Genomic DNA, 25,008 nt, shown 5'->3' on the forward strand with positions numbered 1-25,008 from the left:
TTCCTTGACATCTGATGGGAGGGCATTCCACAGGGCGGGCGCCACTACCGAGAAGGCCCTCTGCCTGGTTCCCTGTAACCTCACTTCTCGCAGTGAGGGAACCACCGGAAGGCCCTTGGTGCTGGACCTCAGTGTCCGGGCTGAACAATGGGGGTGGAGATGCTCCTTCAGGTATACTGGGCTGAGGCCTTTTAGGGCTTTAAAGGTCAGCACATGCAAGTAGCATTCAGCAACCAGGGCTAGAGGTTGCCTGTAGAAGGCAGATCCATGCATTTGTCTAATCCTTTGTCTGATCATACCTCTGGTCTGGGATTCCACAGCCGTACGACTGGATCAATGCCACTGGTGGCCAGGAAGCAGTAACTCGGGTGGGGCTGGAGGCAATTGACAATGGACTCATCGCCTTGCAACACCCGCACCAGGTTTGTTGTTTCTTTTTCCCAGATGAAGAAGGAGCCGTCGTCAGAGCCGCTGACAATGTACTGTGCATTGCTGGGAGGGGGGGCAGGGATTGTTGGAGAGAGTAAGTAGAAAAATTGAAGCAAGAGTTAGGTTTGATCATTGTAAAATGTGGACCAAACAAAATTTCTCTCGATCCCTAATTCAGCAGGCAGTACAGATGGAAGGGCAATACATAAACAGCAGAAACTCCACTCCTGACCTTGAGAGAAGTTGACATACCTGCCAAAAAAGTTGGCCTCTTTGATGTCTGTGGTGGTGTTGCAGTGGCCGCAGTATCTGAACTTGTAGTCATAGCTGCGCTCCCTCAGCACCATCTCATCATCCGAAATGGAATCTTTTCGGCCCGTTGCTCGCAGCCAGATAGGGCCGCTCCCTTTCTTGTCTTCCGCTAAAAAAAGTCAAACACAGTGTTACTTGTTTCTAGCACTTGGGAGAGCACAAGAAAGCCTTGCTGCTTCTCAGTCTACCCTACTTCACAGCGATAAATAACATCCTCTACCTAGGAAGAGTTGGACACGACTAAACGACTAAACAACAACAACCACCTAGGAATTTTAAAGCTGGAAGGGACCTCAGAAATTATTGGATCCTGGGGTGGGGAACCTCAGGCCCGGGGCTGAATGTGGCCCTCTTAGCTTCTCAGTCTGGCCCTGATCTAAATTACACCCACCACCATACAACTGATATCTGCGCTGTTCGGAAAAACATAAAGGCATAAAAAGAAAAGTGCAGTGCTAACGCAAGTTGCAGCTGAATAGTCTTGAATCATGTATACCTCAGAGGTTTGATACTTTAAGAAAAGGAATCTAAGCCTTCACCAATGCTCAGGGCAGGATGGCAATACGCTGGCACAACAGTTCTCACCATTATCACTTTTTGAGAAAAGGGCTGCATTGATGTCCCGGTCCAGTGCATCACAAGCACTGCTATGTGCTTGCTCTGGGAATTTTCCTTTGAAGTCATCCAGACACTCCAGTGCTTCTGCCACATACTTCAGCTCAAAGAGACAGCGAGCCAGGCGGAAGTGAGCCTTCAAGTGGCATGGATTTAGGGAGATGGCCTTTAAGCAGTCTCTCAATGCATCATAGTGATCCCCATCCCTGTAAAGGTGACAAAAATCCTAATTATTCAGTGGGAAAGCATTTCCCCTCTTGCTTCCAAAACTCATTTACCCCCATCTAGTTCAGTATTCTCTGAAATGTCTGATAGCATCTCTCCAGGGTTTCAGACCTGGTCTTTCCTAGTCCTACCTGGAATGCCTGGGATTGGACCTGGAACTTTTTACATCCAAACCATGCACTCTACCACGGAGCTATGAATGAGCCCACATTTCCCTCAAAACAGAAGCACCTCTGCTTCCCTTCTACAGCAGCAAAAGCCAGACTATACTTGGTCCTGATATATGGGCACTATTGCTTGCAGAATTTTCCCAGGAGGGAAAGACATTATTTCTGTTAGGAGATAAGCAGAGGAAGGCATAAACTATCGGGGGGGGGGGGTGCTCATGTGGCTCCTCTGGTGAGAGCATTCTCCCCTCACCTTGTGCCCTCAAAATGATGTTGGACTACAGCTCCCTGGGTCATGCTGGCTGGTGCTGATGGGAGCTTGAGCCCAACAATGTCTGGGCATCATCAGGTTGAGGAAGGCTAGTCTAAAAAAGAGACAGCCCACGAGAGAGTCTGCAGGCCAGTGGCTTTAGCAGTCAGACTGACAGCTGCCTATGGAGGAAGTAATATCCACATACTCTTGAGATCAAGGAAAGGGCAGAGGTATCCACAGTGCTATCCTAAGATGGCAAGAGAGGCTCATTTCATTAAGTAAAGTGGCCTCGTTTGCTTACCACTTGCGCTTCATGTAGGCAGCAGCTCTGTTTCCGTACAGCATGGCATTGCTGGAGGCTTTCTGGACAGCTTTGCTATAAAGCTGGATGGCTTGAGTCCATTGCTGACAAGCAAAAGCCTCATTGGCTTGCAGTTTGATTTTCTCCAGATAGGGAGGCAGCTCCACCTGTGGACTTCAGAAAGGAGGGGAGGAGAGGAGAGCTGGAATATGTCAAGATAGATCCTGGCCATGGAACCCCTCCTTACCCCCAACCTCCCTTTGATTTATTAAATTTATACTCTGCTTTTATAAAACTAAACACACGTTTATTTCAATCAGTTCTCCCAGCTGGATAAACAAGTTCCTGCCACAGAAGTCTATTCTGTATTGTTTTTTAAAAAATTATATTCTGCTGTTTCTTGTGCAGTTGTTAAAGTGGTTTTTGTTGGCTTTATTATGCTTTGTACATCACCTTGAGATATATGTGGAAGATAATAGCATTAATGGCAACAACAGCAACAACTCCCAGCAGCCCCAACCAGTACAGCTGTGTTGCATGAGGCTGTAGTCTAAAACATCTGGAGGGCAACAGGTTGGTGAAGACTTGGCACAGTTTCCAGTCAAGTTGACTCTTCACTCTCAGTCTCTTCAAGTAAATTCCCAGAACTTTTTGGACACGGTTTAGATCAAAAATACAAAACCATTTAAGACAATCATGTCACCTTACCTTATGTGTGCTCGCCCCTCAGACAGCCTGAAGCCGTTGCTGTGGAGATGGATGCCATTTGACACGCCATTGGTTGATGTTTTTCCGTTCTGCACCTCTTGAGTGTTGGAAAGACAAGCAAGGTGTAAGTTGCAGATAATGTACAGGCATCTTGCACATACTTGGCCATTCAGTTTCATGGACTCATCGATCCTCAAGGAGGCCAAGGGTAAAACAAAGTGCATATGTTCGAACCACCACCACCCCCTGCATCCCAGAAATAAACACTCATAACTCACATAGAACTTGTAGCCATTCATCAAGGAGCAAGATTTCAATCTGCTCTTCCCTGGCTCACAGCTCATTGTGTAAGCCTGGCGCCCCCACCTCCAAGGACCACCCATACCAATTATACAAGGCACATAGCTTGGGCCAAATAAGGCCACAACTTTTATTGATTACAGATGAAGGGTTTGGCAAGGCATTGGGAAGCCATTTTGACCTGCTTGCTGAGGTATTCTGTTTGGGGTCAACTCAAGGCAAAGGGGGCCTAATGACACACATCAAGTAGGCACCCCCTTCCCCCCATGGAGTTGCCAGCTTGAGAAGTGCTATGGTCCTCGCCCCCGCCTGGACTTTTGGACAGATGCAGCTGCTCCTGGATCTCTGAAAACTCTTTGTCGCTAGCCTGTGCCAGGTATCTCAAAAGTCAACATCAACCAGGAATGCAGACGTGGGCATACAGCTCCCTCCAGAGGCACATTTACTTAAACTTAACAAAAAATAACAACTAAATGGCAAACTAGTAGGCTTTGTTCATATTTAACGATAATAGCTTTTCCCAAGCAACCCAAGGGAATCGTAAGTCAGAGAGAGCACCAACAATTTTGTTAAGATCCCTATCCCCCACCCCTGGTGCACATACACACAAAACTACAGTTCCTGGGAAAGGGAGATTGGCTATTGAACTAGCTTATGTTTGTAGTGTCCTGACATGCTAGCATTACACCACCAACTCCATGCTGTACTATTCCAAATGGGAGAGAAACCCTTAACACAGAGAGAACTGCACTATGAGTGGTAAGTGAAGTCAGCAATGTTGCTTCCATTTGCAGTGGTACAGGGAAAGAGGAAGCCTTGCGGTGCTGTTTCATTAGCTTTGTTGATTGTTCAAAGCCACTAAGTCCTGCCTCATACACTTCCCTCAGCCCTATTCCCTTTAAGCAAATAAGTGTCTATCCATTATAAACATCTGGTTTTATTGCTCTGCAAAGAGGTATGCACTGGGGAGTTACAACTCAATATAAAAAGTCCCATTTTCTGCTTTGCAACATGCTCTGACATTCCATTACGTTTATTTCTTAAACAAAGCCACAGCATGTCGTAAGTTACCTACCTTGGCAACTTGTTTGGTAAAGATCACCACTTCCAATGTGACAGCGAGTTTTGCATATTTTACTTGCATGTTATTAGCAAAAGCCACATACCAATGGCATGAATGTGACCAAAGTCAAAAAGGGTATCTAATACTTATTCACCAAAAAACAATGGGGCGGAATAGCAAGGAGAGGGTCACCACATTATCTATGGGATACTGCAAAGCCCATTAAGTAATTAAATACTGGAATCTCCCCGGTTTGTTCAAAGACACTTAAATTACACTGATTGGGAATAAAAAGCAGTAAAATTTGCTGGAACTGAGTTGCAAGTCCTCCACACAACCACCATTCCAAGGACAACACCAGTTTTGAAATCTATGTCAACCTCCAAGACGGCTAGAAACAGGCGGAAAGCTGGAGTGGCCACAAAGAAATGCCTTAAGAGTTGAATACAAATACAGGCGCTTTCTTCAATTCAAGATAAGTGTAGTTCGCTCACCTCCTGAAGAGTGGCATTTCTTTGGCAGGAGAAAAGTGTATGGCCGCTGCTTGTAAGTCAGATCAAATAAGTAAACCTAGAAATCAAGTGGAGGACAGTAAGTTTGCAGGCTTCACAAGCCAAGTTATGATGAAGAAATAAAAGGATTTGTTTTCTGCCAGTTACCATGAACATGCACGTTTCTAGTAGAGAGCAACTATGTCCTCTACTGGGTAATGTAAAACATGACTTCAGAACCCAAAAGGCGCCTCCCCACCCTCAAAAGATGGTCACTGGGAACTGAATGCCTAGTGATGCCTTAAGAAAGAACCATGGATTTCAGAGTTATATACAGAACAGCTTCTTTGTCATAAAACAACAAAACTATATCAGTTTATGGAAATTTTAAATCAAGCCACCTCTTTGACTTAGAAAACTGATTTGTCAGGTGAGAACAAAAGCAACCACGGAAAAACTTCCTGCATTTGGAAAAGGATTTCTTCATATGTTCCTAGGACTACATGCAGAAGCCTAGGAATGGTCCCAGAATTATCAGAATTACCAAAATGTGTCCCATGCCTTGGAGTGTGCACACACACAGCATGAATAAGTTTATTAATTTAGAGTAGGGAAGGATATAATGGCAATTTTATGTGGCTTCAGACACAACAGCAAAATTCCTATTCTGAAAACCATGAGTATGATTTTTTTAAAATATAATAATACACACTGAAAAGCCAGCTTAAGTCTACAGCCTGCAGTGAAACTACCAAAAGGAAGCACCTATGGACAGAGACCATGTCACTTTCATGTTCTGTACACCAAGTCACACTTTCCTAGTACCAAAGAAAGTGTTCCTTTGCTTCCAAAATCAGATAGTGCTGGGAAGGATAAGGTGTTTGTTCATTGCCAGCGTTTCCAGGGGACCTATGATTTTCAGAGACAGTTAAGGCAGGGATAGAGAACTCTGTGCCCTTCAGAAGTTGCTGGACTCCAACCCCAGCTAACATGGCCAATGGTCAGGAATGGTGAGACTTCTAGCCCAGCAACATCTAGAGGGCAACCCAAGGGATTCATGACCTTCATGGAAAGTCCCCACAGCTGTTATCTTCAGGAAACTCTCAACCCAAAGAGATTGGAGGGATGAGGAACTACTACAGAACATACGCAGTACTAGCTGCCCAGAACGAGCACTGTGCAAATCATTTAATGACTGCCAAGCGATCGTCCACATGTATGAAACCACTACCATTGAATAATAAAATAATAATAATAATAATAATAATAATAATTTTTATTTATACCCCGCCCTCCGCAGCCAAGGCCGGGCTCAGAGCTACCTGGCCCTGCAGTGAATGCAATGCTTTTCAGTGAAAGCAATTCATATATTTAACTTCAAGTCTATAATTAAATAGGCCCTTCCAGAGATTTATGTGGCAGCAAACCTAGATTTGGAGAAAGGAGAAGGGATGAAACTTCCAGGTGCAGGGAAGTATGGTTTGATCCCAACATGTTTCACGTCTTCTTCATGGGAGCTCTTAGGCATAACCAGCACCAGTAATTCCACATAAGAGAACTATGTTTCATATTTGGTTTGATCAGAATCTTTGCTTTCTCTATTTTGCAATATTTTCTGCACTGTGGATGGGCCAAAGGCCACTCACTCCTTGTGGTGCTGACCTTGACCCCTTTGAGTTTTATCTAGGAAATCTTTTGAATGACTTTCCAGCCCTGTGAGGGTTGCTCAAAGAAATAAAATTGGGAAATGGTAACAACAACCTCCAACAACCCAGTACCAAAACACCTGCCCATCAATTTCTAATGGGTAATCATCTGTGATCCTTCTTACCTGCTCCCCTCCCATGTTGACCAAGAGTTCTGTACCATCAGGACTGAAGGTGACATATGTAGCTACCAAAACTCTCAGCCGGTTATTGTAGTCTGGCAATTTCACTGGAAGATGCCCTGAAGAACAAGAAGAAACTCAAGCATAGCTCACCTCTGCAACTTCACAGAGTAGAAGTGACCTCAGCCCACTATTACAAACTTTCAAAAGGTGCTTTACCGTAAAAGCATCTCATATTTGTGATGGCCTTTGTAGCACCCGTCACTTGTGATATGAAGGAGTTCTCAACTCATACTAAGCTATCAACAGTCAAGGAAATCCATGTTTAAGCCATCGACTCCCAGTCCAAGTAACTTAAAAGCACCTGCATCTCCTTAATGAGACAGCAAAACCACCATCTTTTGGAACACAAGCAGACCCAGATTAGTCACAACACACAAAACTGTCTTACCTGCTACATAGTACTGTGCTGCACCATCTGGAAGGGGTTTCTGCCGGTCACAAAATGTATGGACTCCAGCTGTGGGATTCTGTTTCATTGTTTTTCTAGCCAGAAGGGAGGAAGAATTTAATTTTGATGATGCTGGTTTTGAGGGCAAGAAAAGTACCAAAGCTGTTAAATTAAAAAGGTGAAACACAAAGAAACTACCAGGGAGCAGAGTGGGGGAGGATACTGGGACAGTCTTTGAGTTCTATATGATTAAAGAGATGGGAGAAGAGGACTGATGGAACAGGAGGCTGCTGAATTTGGGAGGCATTATCACTTGGTGTAAATTAGGAATGCAGATTGCATCTTACCACAAGGAATAATCCTTCATGTGTAGTGCAACAGACAATGTTAAAGTTTGACTATTTTAAAAAAGTTTTATTTACAGACTCCTGCTGTTATAAACATGGCAATTTACCAAGTTAACATCAGCAAAACAAAGAAAAATCATTGTCCCAAAGAGTTCACAATTTAGATTTCAACTATGGGAACAATTCAAAAGAGAGTGGAGGGAAGAAGAAGGGGGGAAAAAGGCAAGCAAATGTAGCTAACACAAAATAAAATGCCATAGATTTACTTTCAATCAGGAACGAGACTTAATAGCTTCCAGTACATACAAGCCAGTGCTCTCCCTGCAAGTCTTTGGTATGATGTCATACTACTGATAGCTTTGGCATTCAGGCGTAGAATTTTCAATTACAGCAAAAGCAAAGATCAAGATGTACCCCTTTATCTCACTTTATAAAGCTGGTCTCCGCCCCCCCCCCCCAGTTTTTCTATGCATGTACATAAATGAATATATTCACCACCTTTACTGTCCACATCATACTGTACAAGAATCAAGCTCTCTGAAACGAAACTGTGTGCTACATCATTCCACCTTTTAAAAGCTGCTACAGGTCCCTCTCTTTTGTTGCAATAAACTAACCTGAATACTTTCCGAGAGTCTACTTCTCTACAACAGCCACATATATCACTCACAGCTGAACAATTTCCAAGGTTTGGACAACAGAAATTACTCATGTGACCCCGGATGCACCGTCATGTTCAAAGTGCATTATGTTCACCTTTATGGTGAGGCAGTCAAGCACTCCATCTCATGGCAGAGTACACTCTATGGCTAAGCTTAAAATAAATGTTGGCCTTGGTTCCACAGCAATATGACTGATGGTTTGCTGCTACAAAACCAGCACAGCTAACGCTAAGGAACCTGTAATAAACTCTGAGTTTGCAGCCCCCTCTACAGTTCATGTGAATTGGTGCAAGTCTTTCTTCTTGGTTTTACATTATTTTCCCTTCTGCCTGAAGACTTAAACCCTACCAAGCTCCAAGAATTAGCTACCGTTACCTGTGATTGTGGATCATGCGTATATCATAGATCCGTACAAAAGGCCCGCTGGCTCCCACTGCCAGGTAGTTATTATCCTGGGGGTTGACAGTGAGACACTTTGCCTCCACAAGCTGTCCACAGTATTCCGTCAGGTCAATCAGGACCTCTGAGTGTTTGCTGTTCTCTCGCAGGTCATACTGTCTAAAAAATGAGCAAATGAAAGAGTGTTAACAGGTACATACAGAACAGAAGAAGCTACTGATAGGCATCACACACTTAGCCACCAAGGAAAGTGGGGAATTAAGGCACCAATGCTTTGTTGGTCTACTTCTTCCTACCTAGGTTTTGCTTAGGTGGGTTCTCTTCGATGAAGGCTAACTGGCAGAACACACATTTTGCATGCAAAAATGTCACAGGTGCAATTTCTGGCATTTCCAGTTAAAAGTTTAGAGTAGCAGGCCAATGTGAAGTCTCTGTCAAAGACTATGTAGAGCTGCTGCCAGACAGAGCAGACAGTACAGGGCTGAATGGGCCAATGATCAACACAGTATAAGGCAGCATTGCACCTTATACTGAATTTGGCTTCAAACAGTTCTGGCTCTCACACCACACAAGCCTGGGAACTGCAGTACTGTAATATCCAACACAGAGTTCTTAGCATCCTCACAAAATTCACTGCCATTAGTAGGAAGAGCTGTTGCACTTCAGATAAGAAAGCACTTGTACCTAATCAGCCCATCCTCAGCCGCACTCCAGAAGGTGTTGGGCCACATGGGAGCTGTGGCAATACGCTTGACTCTGTTTTTGTGATCCCCAAACATATGGATGGTTTCTTTAACCGTCAAGTCGTGGACATGCACCTTGGAATCGGCAGCCCCAGTGATAAGTATCCGATCCTCTGCATGTGGTAAGAACTGTGGAGAAACAAAGCAAGATTTTCAAAGCATGGATCTTCCAACACAACCACAACACTTTCCCCTCACAACAAACAGGCATCCTATTGCCTGCTTAGGATAGTGCCACTGAGCAGCCCCATTTGATTGGCTTTGGGTTGTATCCAATGTAGCACTAAATGAAAATCACTTAGTGGTCTGCTTGTTCTGCTGGCAAAGTGTTTTGCTCCAGGGGAATGTTGTTGCACAAGGTAATGCACAAGCAGGTTGCTGGTAACCTTGTGCAGTTTATTGTACAACAATCTATTGTGCAATGAATTTCTGCTGCTAACGCAAAAGAACTTACACTTATAGACAAAGAACACTGGATACATCCCATAACTGATAAGTGCCCACCTCCAGTGAAATTTCCAGTATTTCCTAAGAGTGCTTTTAGGACAAATACAAGAGGAGGAAACCCAAGCCCTGCATGCAAATGTTTCCAGGGCACATAAAGTACATACATGTACACTCTTGTGTGTTGACGGGGGTTGCAGGGAGAATTAAGCACATTAGGCTTTGTGCGTGTGTGTGTGTGTGTGTGTTTGTGTGTGTGTTGGTGCATATGCTCATGTCAAGTTCAATGTGCAAATGGCCAGGAAGGCAGGTACACCATGGTGATAGGACTGGTATAATCTCAAATCTCAACCCCTCACAATTCAGGGCCAATTGGGGAGGCAGGGAAAGCAGGAAGTTCATTTGGCCCCAGGCCTCAAGCTAAAGGTGGATAAGTCTGTCAATGGTTGCTAGAAGTGATGGAGGCTACACTCTGCCTCCACAGTCTGAGGCAGCAATGCTTCTGAATAGCAGCTGCTGGAAATTGGGGGGGGGGGGTGCTCTTGTGCTCAGATCCTGCAGGCATCTGGGTGAAAGCTGTGAGAATCAGATGCTGGATAAGATGAGCCATTGGCCTGATCCAGCAAGCTTTTCTTATGTTCTTAACATCCAGAGGACCACAGCTTCCCCAGTCCAGCCTTAGAGATACACTCTGATCCAGCAAGGAAGAACCACATATCTGTTTGTGTTGAGCTGCTACAATGCTAATCTGGCACCCACTATATATTTGAGAAATGCGTATGAGTAAGTACATCACCATGCAGGACCCACTAGTTGCATACAACAAGGAGTGTCCTGATGTGGACTGGAACCACCACATATATTTTATTCTTTTTGCAAATTGTTTTCAGGGGTCTTGTGGTGGTGTTTTTTTTCAAAAAACAATCAAGCAGTATATAAATTTTATGAAATAAATGATTGTTACTTTTGGTCAAACTGTGGGTTATTTTGTCTGCCCTACTGAGTGATAATTTTATAATAATTTTATAAGTGGCCTTATGCTCAAATATAAAAGAACAGAAATGGAAGACTGAGAGATAAAAATGGTGACAAAGGAAATCCACCTATTCAGACAGCACAGCACATGACATCCTGCTTTATGCTGAACTGGAGCATCCCAGAGAAGTGTGATAAGTATGCACAATACATTGCCCAATTCACTCATTCACCCAGAGATTTGTAGCTACCACACATCATTCAGCATATACAGGAAAAACATCACAACTTGGGGCTTGTGCTTGCCTCTACCATTATCTGTGTGGAGCTGGTGTCTGTACATTCATTCTGATGTCAGCAAGGGAGTCACACAACTGCAAGCTTCACTTTTCAATCTGTGCAGCCGCCTTTCCCCTCTTTAGCCTCAGCTGAATGTGGACTGGATGAACCAGTCACATGAGTCTGTCACCATAAACACAGCAGCTAGTGCACATGCAATGAGCTACGAGAGAAAACCCATGCAGGCCATAACAGGCATGCCAGAAGTTTGTGCTGATGACAGCTATTTCACACCACTGGTATACTGACTGGGGAATGAGGAAATAACAACACTGACCATCCAAAAACAGTCCAAGTCTGGGCCATGTAAAAATAATTGAAGCAGAGACAGCCCTACCATGAGGATTTGGAGTGCCATTAATGGCAGCAGAGTGGAATACAGATTATTTGACCCACAGGGCACAACCAACTGGGAGGTTCTCTGGGACAAGTGCTATTGAAATGGGCACCAGTTGTGGAACAGCACCATCAGTCAGGCATCATTTGAATTATTCGCCTCCAAATGCCTGGGGCTGTCCCTGGGTCTGAGACACTGCACAATAGATTTGTCACAGCAGTGTCCAGTCTGCTCCCCAATGCTGAAGATTTACAAGTTCTCCTCTGTTTCAAATATTCAGACTGCGAGTGCCGTTGCTTGTGTAGCCAGACAAGTACACGAGGTTTTGAGCCTTGCTTGCTGGGGCTGATGGGAGCTGCAGTTTAGCAACTTCTAGATGGCTGAAGACTCCCCACTGAAGGCTTAGAGGAATCACAAGGTTTGCAGAAGAGCAAAAACTCAAAACAGCAACAACAAAACCCTAAAGGGAGGCAGGGCGACCCTAAAATTGGCCTACTGAGGAATAAATGTAGGCAAGAAATGTTGCATAAATGTTGAGTGCAGGGGACAATAGAATGGAATGGCTGGAATCCTGAACAGCAACACTCCTCACTGTGACATGTTGTTGCATGACCCATTCGTAAATGCATACTGCTTAAAGAGACCATTTCCCCTCTGCTCATCCTTTCACCACTTTGTCCAAAACCCACTCACCTTGACTGAGAATATGTTTGCTGTATGTCCTGTATGCATGGAGAGGAGCTTCTTATGGTGCAGCGGGTCCCACACTATCGTGTGCTGGTCATCAGAGCCAGAGGCCAGCAAACTGAGAAGTCAAAGGAGACAAAGTGTTATGAGCTTTGCTGCCCATGAAAACAACTCTGATCTTCCATATTGTTCCACATTCATTTGCAGGAAGACCTCAGGTGCAAGTGCAACCTGGGACACTCTAGAATCTATGTAGGTTTGTGGAGCACACAGCAAGGAATTAGAAGGAGAAGAAAATGACTCCACTATCAGCATGATAATTGACAGAAACAGGACAAGATACAGTGGTGCCTCGCAAGACGAAAAGAATCCGTTCCGCGAGTCTCTTCGTCTTGCGGGTTTTTTCGTCTTGCGAAGCAAGCCCATTAGCGGTTTAGCGGATTAGCACTACAGTATTAGCGGCTTAGCGGGCTTAGCGGATCAGCTGATAAGTGGCTTAGCGATCAGCTGTTAAGCAGCTTAACGATCAGCTGATAAGCGGCTTAACGATCAGCTGATAAGCGGCTTAGCGGCTTGGGAAAAAGGGGGGGGAAAGGAAAAAACCCCCGCAGGAACTCGCAAGACATTTTCATCTTGCGAAGCAAGCACATAGGAAATTCGTTTTGCGAAGCACCTCCAAAACGGAAAACCCTTTCGTCTAGCGGGTTTTCCGTCTTGCGAGGCATTCGTCTTGCGGGGCACCACTGTAATGGCAAATCATCAGCTGACAATTTGTGGAAAGTGCCCCATACCTCCAACTAATGCCTTTTGATTTAAACTGTTCCCTTGGCCAGATAAGCTTTCCATAGACATTTAATGGAGTTGTCTATTCTTCCCTACTGTACTTTCCCCACAATACAAGGACTTGACTTACAGGTAAGAAAGTACTTCCAGCATCTCATGTCAAACATGGTCCACAGGTTCTATTCCAGCAAGTCTCCAGGTTGTACTGTGCAGCCTGCCTTTATATGGCTTACAGTATGTTATGGTTAACATAACTCCCACCTCCCAGAATTTAATCCAGGCATGAAGATGTTGTTGGACTGCCATTCCCACCCTCCTGAACCTTTGGCCATCCTGGCTGGGGCTGATAGGAGTTGGGAATGTATGTTGCTTATTTCATCTTATTTTTTATATATCATAAATTTTATACACAGCTTGATTGTAAAAAAAAATTCTGAAAGCAGTTCTGGAGATCTACAGATTCTCCACTCCCAATTTAATCCTTTCTGAAAGTCACGACTTTGTATTGCAAGAAATAACATAGTAAAATTTGTCTTGCTGGATTAAGCCAAGGTCTCATCCAGTTCAGCATTTAATTTCAAATAGCAGCCAACCATAGGGAGTTCCGGCGAGGCAGCATGGCGGCTGCAACAGCAGAAAAGAGCTCCTGAAGCCAGCCAGAGTAAAAGGCTCTGTCTGGCCGACTCCCGGGCTCCCAGGACTGCTGCCGCCAGCACCGCCAGCGGAGAGGAATCAGGGGTGCCCGGGCGTCTATCAAAGGAGCCAACACCCCCCCCCACGACTGAGATTGAGCCGGAAAGGCACCCGACCACCACCCCCAACAGCCGAGAGGAGCTCCAAAACCAGGAGGACAGTGGAGCTAACGCAAAGAGGGAGAAAGAAAGGTGGAGAGAGGAAGAAAAAGAAAGAAAGAAAAATGAGCCCCAAATTTACCGCTGCTGCCCCCATCTCTGCCAACGGGAAAGCAGAGGAGAGGTAGGTGAGCACGGGAAGGCAAAAGAGGCTCCGGAAAAAACACGTGGCTGAGCCTGAAAACACGTGGCTGAGCCTGACCGTGAGCTCCAGCGGCAAGGAAAACACAGAGAAGCCGCATAACAAAGGAGATCACAGAAAGGAAGAAACTACCTTTTTTCCCCTTTTCCTTTTTTTTAACCCCTTTTTTTAACCCCTTCCTCCCCTCCCTCCCCCCCTTTAAAAAAAAATATATATCTTTTTTATCCCTCCCCCCCCCCATATACCTACTTTTATCACTATTCTTTTTAAAAGAGGGGCCACTGCTGCTGCAGCCACCCTTTATTTGAATCTTTATTTTTATTTCTACCTTTTCTACACACTATCTAAAGACACACTTTTCCACACACACACCCTCAATTTAAACCTCATTTTATTTTCACCTCAATCTCCCCTCTTAAGAATTAAAATGGCAGTATCCAGAAAAGAGCCCTGAAACAACACAGGTCATTTCCTGGGACTGCCACTTCGCCCCAGACTTTCCACTCTCTTTTACCTATCCTCTTCGTACTTTACACATTTTTAAAAATAAAATAACTTTATCCATCTATATATATATATAAAAACAAAACCCCCTTTTTTTTAAACCTTTATCTCTCATTTTTATCTTTTACCCGTACATTTTTAATTACTTTTTACAAACAAAGGATAATAATAATAATTAGGGGGAAATAGTTTTGTTTTTTTAAGAAAAAAAACACACACAATTCCGCCCCCCCCCTTTTAAAGCCCTTTCTATTCTAATTGTTAGCTTCTTCTTGAGGGGGGAATCCTTCGCCCCCTGCTATGACCATCACTCTCTTTTAAAACAAAAAAAATTCTCCATATCACTGCTATTGCTATTGATCCTCTCCCCCTCAATTTCCCCCCCTTTATTTTTCTCCTCCTTTTTGCTCTCCTCTCTTTCTCTCTTCACCCCTCCTTATTTTTTCCTTTTATCCCACCCTTCACTTTCCATCCCCAACTTTGTTTTCTATCCCCTTTATTTTTTAAAATCAACCCCCCTTTTTAGCCTGTTTGTCAGTTTGTTTTTGAGGGGGGAGCCCTTTCACCCCCACCCCCTCTTTTAAAATAAGACTTTCCCCCATACCATTGCCACAGTTCACTCTCCCTCCCCCCTCCCCTCTCTCCCCCTCTCTTTTCTTCTCCTTCCTTTTCCCATCCTTCCCCCTCCTCCTCTCCGTCTCTCTCCCTCCTCCCTTTCTCCATCCCCCCCTTCTCCTAAAGGAAACACATACACACATTCATATCATCGTATCATACATTGCCCCCCTCATACTATAGCTAAAACTATTGCTGCAATCTATGACCGCTGATATTACTGTACCATCTCTCCTCTCTCTTTCAACTCTCTCTCTCTCTCTCTCTCTCTCTCTCTCTCTCTCCTCTTTTACTCCAATCTCCCCGTCTCCCCCCTTCTTCTTCTTTCTTTCTTCCTCTTCCTTTTTCTCCCTCCACCCTTTACATATAGCCTATTTGTCTGTCTCTGTTTCTGAGCGCACTCCCAACCCCAACTCCCACCTTAACTGGACCCCAGTACCCCTTTTGGGTATATACAACCCCCTCCTAAACACATATTTCCCCTGGCCCCACCCCTCTAATCTTTTGCATCTCTACCTGCTAACCGCCCCTCCCCTTATATGAACTGTCTGTCCGTTAGTCTACCTATCTCTGCTTACCTGCCCCCCCCCCCCCCGCTTTGGCAGCACCGCTGAGGCAACTACAGAAACCCTAGAGAAGTTCTTAAAACACAGGCTAGAAGTGACACAAATGACCACCTAATCCAAACGCTCTGTAAAAGCCACCAGCCAAGAACGCCTGATCAGCTCAGCAACCCAACAATACCCAGGAATCACCACTGCCACAACTCCTAACCACCACACACCCTACTCCAAGTGGACGCCAAGCCAACCTCAAACCAAAACCATCAGGGAGACTGAGATGACACCAACCAGGGAGATGACAAACAATGCTAAGACGGTAACTCCCCTTCAAGATGATGACCACCCAATAACGAAACGAGATTTGAGGGAAATGGAAGCAAGATTAGAAGCACGATTAGAAGAAACACTGAAGGCCACAATGGCTCCCATGCAGGTACCAATCAACAATCTAACCTCCAAAGTGGAAGCTCTAGAGAACAAGAACCAAATGGAAGAAAGAATAATAGAGCAATACCGGGAGGAGAACGCACGGGTGAACAAGAAACTGGACGAACTGGTAAACCAAATGGAAGCAGAACACAGAGAGATGAAAATTAAGCAAGCCGACCTTGAAGACCGCAATAGACGTTGTAACATCCGCTTCCGCAACTTTCCTGAAAAAACAGAGGAGAAAAGCCCAGCAGACCTAATTATACGCTGGCTGAAAAACACAATCCCAAGCCTGAAACTTGAGGCAGATGACTTGGAGAGGGCTCACAGAGCCCTAAAACCTATGCCAAAACCCAGTGCCCCCCCAAGAGACATCATTGTATGCTTCACACGCTACAAAAAGAAGGAAGAGGTATGGAACCACCTCAGAAACTCAACCAACCTTCGATATGGAGAAATCCCCATTCTGGCCTTACAGGACTTATCTCAGGATACCCTAAACCGGAGGAAAAGCTTGCGTCCATGCACCCAGCGTCTCCAACAAGCAGGGATCAAATGCCGATGGGGCTTCCCCTTCCGCCTCATTGTAACAACCAATACAACACAACACATGGCTACCAACATACCTGAGGCCCTGCAACTACTAAAGAACCTTGAACTCGACCTCCCACCGGAATGGCAACCGACAAACACACCAAGTGACAGCCCCAACCAGGAGGAAACAACAGCAAACAACTGGACGACGGTACAGAAGAAAAAGAAAGAACAGAAGCGGCACAACAATGCAAACCAATGCAGAGAAGCATCACGCTCAGAATCGTCCCGCCGGCCATACGACACAAGAAACCAGACCAAGATTAACCAAACCAATTCATCGCAGATGGACAACCCTACAACAACAACAACAACCCCAGCTGAATGAAGCAACCAGGAAAACACCACAAACTGAAGGACTGGTGATTCCCCCCCCCTTCCCCCTCTCTCCCCCCCAAAACATAGATTTAGTTAACACCATCAACATCCCCCCCCAGCCCCGCACCCCCACAGAAATCCCCACCCCAACACCAGTCCAGACGACCTCAACCACATTCCCCATCACCCACACCTTCAACATCCCCATACTCCATACTAAGAAAAAAAACTCCTCCAACCTTAATAACACAACCCACAATCAGGCTAAAATCTGATACCCAACCAGCACTATGGTGGCACCAGAGCGTACCAGCACCCACATCCCCACCCCAACACACCAACAATGTTGCTCATAACATTGGCAACATTGCTTATGAACCTTATACCTGACAGTGACGTTACAAAGTCACTTCACACTGTCTCGCTGATCACCCCCTATCGCAAACAACAGGGGGGATGGCCTGTCCTTGAACACGGCCTTCCACACCAGCTGAGACCTAGGACCAACCGGCTAAATGCCAGATGGCCCAAAATACCCCAAACAAACACCTATATGACTACATATAGGAAACTCCCTACAACTTACCCCCTACTCTTTAACCCAAACCTCACTCTAATCCCACTAGCCCCCCACCCACCACACCCTAGGTCAGCACAACCCCACTGGTACTTTAAACAACACGGAGAGAGAGATACAAGACAACCCAAATGGGTTGGCAGGGAATCGCCCCACATAATAGATAAGCAAGATGGCTAACCTAAAAGCAATTACATTAAACGTGAGGGGGCTGGGAAACCCCATCAAAAGAAAACGCATCACCTCATACATAAACAACATGAAACCACACATCACCTTCCTACAAGAAATACACAACCCACCCAAAGGCAGCAAACTCCTGAGCGACCCCCGCTTCAGTCAACAGTGGGTCGCACGAGGCTCAGGGAAAGCTCATGGTGTAGCCATAATACTCAGTAGAGACCTGAACTTCACTGCCACAACAGTCCTCAAGGACAAAAAAGGCAGATTCATTTTCGCTAAAGGGACACTAGATGGCAAAATCAAACTGACAATCGGCTCCATATATGCCCCAAACACGAAACAATTAGAATTCTTCCAGAAGACACTAAACAAATTCCTCTCCTTCTCTGAAGGGGAAGCAATCCTAGGAGGGGACCTCAATCTAAATATGAAAGGTATATACCTGAAAGATATCCACCCTACAACCCCATGGGCAACCTTCCTCCGAAGGAAACCCCCAACAACTAGGAACCCTTACAAGTTACTAAAAATGCTAAAAAACAGGGCTCTCTATGACATTTGGGGTGAGCAAAACCCGGGAGACATCAGCCATACATTCCAATCGGGACGCCATGATACAGTGTCCAGACTGGACAGCATTCTACTCACACAGGGTCTGATCCCCTCAGTGGAATCAACAAACATAGGTAACATTAAAATCACAGATCACGCCCCAGTAGAAGTCATCGTTAAAATAGGAGAAGGAACACAAACCACCCCATCATGGTCCTTCAGTCCCATCCTAACTACAAACAAACAAATTAGAGTGTCTCACAAAAACCCTCCAAAACTACTTCAAGGAAAACGATGTAAACAATATAACAACCCCCCTCCTATGGGACGCAATAAAAGCAGTCACCAGAGGAGCTTGCATAAAAGAGAAAACATTCCTTAAAAAACAAACCTCCTCAAAAATTAGCAAAATAGAACAAGACATCACAGCCCTCTCATCACGCTACAAACAAACAGGATCTAAAAAACTCCTCAAACTTATAGAACAAAAAAGGAGAGAACTAGACTCCCTAGAAATTAACAAAACAATGATCAACATTCTATACTCTAAACAACGTTTCTACGAATATGGAGGGAAAAACTCCAGATTACTAGCAAATAGATGTAGGAAAAAAGCACTCAAAACAAGAATACACTGCATCACCAAAAAAGACGGCAACATAACATTCTCCCCCGAAGAAATAACCTCAGAATTTGCAGAATTCTACTCCAACCTATACACCTCCCATAACCCACCAGAGAAGGAAATCAGAAAATTTCTAGCAGGACTATCCATGCCTACACTAACTGATGAGGAACAGGAATTCATGGACAGCCCTATCACCCCAGAGGAAATAGATGCGGTCCTCAAAAACCTGAAACCACACAAAGCCCCAGGCCCAGACGGCTTCACAGCAGAATTCTATAGGAAATTCAAAGAATCCTTGATGCCCTACATGACCCGCCTATTCAATGACATCATAAAAGGGGCCCCCATCCCCAAAACCTGGACCCACTCCAAAATAGTCTCCATCACAAAACCACTAAAAGACAGCCTCAAAGTAGAATCATACCGCCCAATCTCATTAATAAACCAAGACTACAAGATATTCACATCAATCTTGGCCAACCGCCTAAAAAACTTCCTACACAAGTTAATAGCCCCAGACCAGACTGGCTTTGTCCCTGGCCGCAATATAACAGACCCCATCAGGAAACTACTGAACCTGATCGAACACAGCAAGGCAACCAAACTCCCATTGACAATTATGTCCCTAGACATCCTCAAAGCCTTTGATTGCTTAGAGTGGAAATACATATTAGCAGTAGTAACTAACATGAAATTTGGCCCCAACTTCCTACAAATCCTCAAACAAATATACTCCCAAGCAAAATGCAGAACTAACAATATGGATTCTAATACTATAGCTATCCAAAGAGGCACAAAACAAGGATGCCCACTGTCTCCCTTCTTATTTATCCTGGCTCTGGAACCCTTAGCAATCCGCATCCGAGCAGCCACAGACATCAAGGGAGTGGAAATAAAAGGCAGAACCTATAAATTAGGGCTCTTTGCAGATGACCTAATGGTCACAACACCAGACCCCATAAGCACAGCAACCTCCCTAATCAGAGAACTCAACACATTTGCAATGGTGTCGGGCCTACAGGTAAATTTTACAAAGTCAGAAGCTATGTGCTTCAACACCCCTCCTCACACCCAAAAAGAACTCACGAAGGTCACCAAAATAAAACTTTGCCACACCAAGTTCAGATACCTAGGGGTACAAATAACCAGAAACCTCAATAAATTGTACCTCCAGAACTACAAGCCCCTGTGGCGACAAATTAACAAAGACCTAAAGAGATGGAACAACATGAATTTCACTCTCTCAGACAAAATAGCCATGATCAAAATGATCACACTCCCAAAACTAACCTACCTATTCCAAACCCTCCCAATCTGGATCCCCTCAACCCAACTTTGCAGTTGGCAGAGAAAACTACACTCTTTCATCTTCTCACATAAAAAACCAAGAATAAGCCTCAAATACCTGCACCTCCCCACCTCAGAAGGAGGACGGGGAATCCCCAACATAGAAGCATATTACAATGCCAACCAAATACGCCATATAATCCCATATATACTAGAAGATGAGACAAAACAATGGGTACACCTAGAGAGGGACACAATTGAAAATACCTGCACCACAACATACCCACTCCTCCCAAACAAACTAAAGAAAATTCCCACAACACTTAACAGGTACACACAGACCATGCTCAAAGCATGGAAAACACAAATAGGCAAACTATCCCCAACCCCATCCCCACTAATCCCCCTGGCGTACCACCCATTATTCCACCATGCAGCACAAAACCTCCAGATAAAAACCTGGCAAACCAAAGGCTTATATTGCCTAATAGACTTTTATAAAAATAACAAACCCTTGTCAACACAAGAAATACAAGACAAACTAGAAGACACCCAAATGCCCTGGTTAACACAACACCAACTACATGCCCTCTTAAACAACCCAACAGTAAAATCAGCAGCAACTAGGCCCCTGACAACCTTCGAAAACCTCCTCCTAACAACAAAGGGAAACGGTAAAGGGACGGTATCCGCAATATACAAAATACTACTCCAAAATCCCGCAAATCCCTTAGATGCAATCAAAAAACAATGGGAAAATGACATAGGCTATGAGATTAACCCCACTCAATGGACCAGAATGTGGTCTAAACCCCCCTTTAAATCCATATCAACAAAAAGAAAAGAACTCACACTGAAACTCACCTACAGGTGGTACCTAACACCAAGGAAACTAGCGCTAATACACCGAGGAACCTCACCAAAATGCTGGAGAGGGTGCACCTCCACAGGCACATACCTCCACATGTGGTGGGAGTGTCCCAAAACCCAACTATTCTGGACAACAGCCATACAAGAAATATGTAAAATAACTAAGCAAGTAATAGACATCACCCCAGAATTGGCCCTACTAAACATATTCCAAGACAACAATGCCCATTTACACCACAAAGTACTCATAACCCACCTACTTTCAGCAGCCAGAAACACCATAACCAGACACTGGAGAGACCTGTCAGGAGTAAACATGGACCAATGGTACCAAATAGTAGGGGAAACAGCCCTACTAGAAAAATTAACTAATAAACTGAAACTGACACGGGGACAAACAGAAGAAGACACCTTCACCCCGGTATGGCTCCCCTTTATCACATACACAGCCCAACAGGACAATGACAATAATCCACCAACAGCATACAAATCAATATGGCTAACCTGATCCAAAACACACACCCACCTCACTCACACACGAAAACAAAGATCACCACAGCCAATCACAAGCAAACAATCACACCCTAGGCCAACCCCAACCTCTCTCACCACCAAAGGAACACAAGTGAACAACACAAGCAACGCTGACACCAAACTCTACATACATTAAACATAATAGAAACACCGCCACCCGACTCCACCCCCATCCATCTTCCCTCTCTCCACCCCCCTTTCTTTTTTCCTTTTTTTCTTCTCCCCCTAATGCCTCAACAAATGAAACGGATTTGTAAAAATGTTACATGGGGGGGGGGGGAAATATGAGGCATTACACTTACTTCTGTAAAACAAGAAAATCCTTAATAAAATATTTTTTTTAAAAAAAAATAGCAGCCAACCAGATGTCTTCAGAAGCTCACAAGGAGGGCATAAAGGCAATGGCTTCTCAGTTTGACAGCTGCTAGCCACAGCATGAATGTGCTTGATCTACACTTTAAAAACGAATGAAAAATTGCTGCTGGAAGTGGGAAGACTATAGCAAAGGCACCATTTGGCTAAGCAAGAGAGCAAAATGGAAAGTGGCCCCATCGTAAACTCAGTTGCTCATCACATTTTACAGAGTTCCCTCCACTGGATACATGCTACAGTCATCCTTTAAATTTTAAGACATACTTACTTTCCCTTTTCATTCCATTCAAGGCAGTTGACACAGCCAGTATGACCCTGAAAGAGTTATACAAGGTAATGCAAAGTGTTATACAAATTTGAGATTTTACAGAATTCCAAGATGGGGATAAAATAAAATATCACACTATTCGGACATGTCCAATTCCACTTGTAGTTTTAAGTTCTCAGACCCTCATTTGGATGTATAGTGTGAGTTGTCCCTTGTCACTCCCTTTCCTACTCATAATGTGCTTGCTTGCACATACTTCATGAAAACAATCTTCCCACACCATGACTAACAAGAGTAAGTTGCAGGAAATGCAAAGCAGCCCCCACTAACTCCAGAAGATCTTTCTTGGAACCTCTGGCACCCTCCAGATCTTGTTGGACTATAACTCCCAAGAGAGGAGAGAGAAAGGAATCCTCAAGCCCCATTTCACTAACCCTTTATCGCTGGCCATGCTAGCTGGGGCTGGTGGTGAGTTGGAGTTCAACAATAATTGGAGGTTGGAGAAGACTGCTCTAGTCTAGAGCAACTGAGACTCAATGCTAGAGGTGACAACAGACAGCCCATGTGTCAGCACAGCCACTGCTGAATCCTTATAAAATGAAGGAGCAATGTAAAGAACATTTGGCCAACTGTCATGGATGCTTTAGCTGAGATTCCTGCATTACAGGGGGTTGGACTAGATGACCCTTGCAACTCCACAGTTCTATGATTCTATGATTTCCGATAGAAAGGAAAGGGTGCCGAACTCTCCTTGTCCTATGAAAGGTCTTCTTCCCAACGCAGCCCCACCAGAAGAAAGGCAGCTAGGAAGGAGGTTTCAGACAGGGAAGTATACTGGGCAGGGGGTAGGCTCAACAACACCCTCTGACTAGTCTCAATGCCCTTTAAAAATCATGTCCACCTCTGATATTTTAGGGATTCAACATGACTGAAATTGGGTTGTGATACAGATATATCAAGTTCCGACAAGTTATCTGGCGCCAACCAGTGTGGGGCGGCTACTGAATTGCCACCTCCTGCCAAGGAACTTGCTGTCTGCAAAAGCCCATGCTCCTGTTTAAAAAGCCTTAGTTCAATAAAATAAGGAGGATAAGAGACAAGGTGGCCATGTGGTCTTTTTACCTTAAAAAAACAGCCATGAATCATGGACATTTGAGGGAAGTAGGTTCATAATGTCACTTTCTAATGAACTGAGCCTTACAACTAGGTAACCTCACATAGGATTAGACTGCTTGGCTGATACTCACAGGATACTGATGCTTTAGATCTAGCTGAGATTTGCATATCACAAACACATAGGTAGGTGCTCAATTCTTTTAGGCAAAGACCTAGCTCTTGGAAGGGGGAAATCCAAGTAGACTAAGGATGGACCACCTCTCCAAGCACTCTTGGGCTCCAGCTCCCATCATCCCAGACAGCATGAGCAATGGTCAGGGATGGCAGCAGCTGGAGTCCAACAAAACCTGGAGGACAACAGATTCCCAATCCCTGAAAGAGATTAAAAACGGTGGCACTTGAAGGTGGTTCTTTGCCAACACAAATTCATGTGGTTCTTCGCCAACACAAAATGTTAAATAAATGCAAAACGTGTCAGAAGAGGCACACCAATCCTTGAGGGGGAAACTGGATTTTCGTTAGCATTCAGCAGCTGTCATTGTAAGGGGAGGAGCTGTACTTCAGTTCCTCCAGCACTTGCAACTTACCTGCAGCTCTGCCTCCAAGCCCAGGCGCTGGATGAAGGGGTCAGTGACATGATAGTGTCGTTCAAAGCTGAGGGCACCCTTCTCCTATAAAGAGCAAATGGATATCATGCCTTACTATGTCAGGAATCAATATGTGAGCTCTTAAATCTAACTCTATACCATTCTGTCAGGGGTTCAGGGACAGAGGCACAGGGTAGGGAGGAGATGGAGAGCGATGGGGATGAATCCCAGGACAGCGAGGAAGAGGATGACAATGACTCAAGAGATTCCATGAGTCTTTCCAGCGAATCAGAGGATTCCCAGAAGGGGGCGCCAGTGGTCAAGGCCAGGGGAGCCCCAGGGGGGACGTGTCAGGAACAGGGGGCCAGCGGGGGATCCCAAAGTGGCAGCTGGGCGTCAGGACCAGCCTCCCCGCCAGAGTGCAGCGAAGGGGGTGGAGGTTCCAGTGTATCAGGGGAAGCAGCTCCGGCAGCAGAGAAGGGAGGTCGGTCGGAGCAAGCCACCCTCCCGGAAGGGGAGGGGAGTAGTGAAGGGAGTAGTGTAACTGTCAAAAGGAAAGTTAGAGGTTGGGCGCGCGCGCCAAGTTCAAATGTAGAGGCGCACGGAAGTACAGGGAGCCCGGAGGAAGGGCCAGGTCCTAAAGCCCGCAGGAGGGGGGAAGAGCAGTCGGGGGATAGCGCGTCAGGGGAATCCAGGAGGGGCGAAACCCCAGCGGGCAGGAAGACCTTGAGGAAAAGGAAAGAGAGAAAGAGGTGGAGCAGCGCAAGGCTCTTAAACTGGTGCAGGGGAGGGACTGACTCAGAGGGGACTTCAACGGTCTAAGCGTACAGACGTGGGGCTGCGCGCCTCGGATATGAAGCAAACAATGAATTGCAATAAACACTTTTGTATATAAGAAGAGATTGGCGTTGGTCTTTTGTGAGCTGAGACCTGAGGCAGCCCTGACACATTCCAACAGAAGGCACAGTGTTACGATAATCCATGGAGGCCCTTTTCCAAGTGCCCCCACAATCCAGGGTATGGAGGGTGGCTGTGAAGGAGAGGTGGCAGCCGAGCTGTGAAATGATGGGAAGCCCCTTGCTTCTTCTCCTTGCTGTTGCTTTGAGATCTTCTGAAGAGGTTCTTCTCCTTGTTTCACAACCGGGGAAGCTCCATATTT

At 45.1% G+C, this 25,008-nt stretch overlaps 1 protein-coding gene across 1 annotated transcript in view; it reads right to left on the reverse strand.

The window, feature by feature from the left end:
- The window catches only part of WDTC1 (WD and tetratricopeptide repeats 1), a 36,255-nt gene that overhangs the window by 4,593 nt on the left and 6,654 nt on the right, over positions 1 to 25,008 (reverse strand). The window contains exons 3-15 of the mRNA XM_081015740.1: positions 23,850 to 23,933; positions 22,147 to 22,193; positions 12,083 to 12,194; positions 9,236 to 9,423; positions 8,528 to 8,710; positions 7,144 to 7,238; positions 6,696 to 6,811; positions 4,868 to 4,943; positions 3,011 to 3,107; positions 2,303 to 2,476; positions 1,327 to 1,562; positions 682 to 850; positions 300 to 492 (exon numbers count right to left, since the gene is read on the reverse strand). Of these exons, the coding sequence (XP_080871866.1) occupies positions 300 to 492; positions 682 to 850; positions 1,327 to 1,562; positions 2,303 to 2,476; positions 3,011 to 3,107; positions 4,868 to 4,943; positions 6,696 to 6,811; positions 7,144 to 7,238; positions 8,528 to 8,710; positions 9,236 to 9,423; positions 12,083 to 12,194; positions 22,147 to 22,193; positions 23,850 to 23,933 (1,770 nt within the window). The remainder of the gene's footprint in view (positions 1 to 299; positions 493 to 681; positions 851 to 1,326; positions 1,563 to 2,302; positions 2,477 to 3,010; positions 3,108 to 4,867; positions 4,944 to 6,695; positions 6,812 to 7,143; positions 7,239 to 8,527; positions 8,711 to 9,235; positions 9,424 to 12,082; positions 12,195 to 22,146; positions 22,194 to 23,849; positions 23,934 to 25,008) is intronic.

This window comes from Podarcis pityusensis (assembly GCF_964106645.2).
Source record: "Podarcis pityusensis genome assembly, chromosome: 8".
NCBI classification, from domain to species: Eukaryota; Metazoa; Chordata; class Lepidosauria; order Squamata; family Lacertidae; genus Podarcis; species Podarcis pityusensis.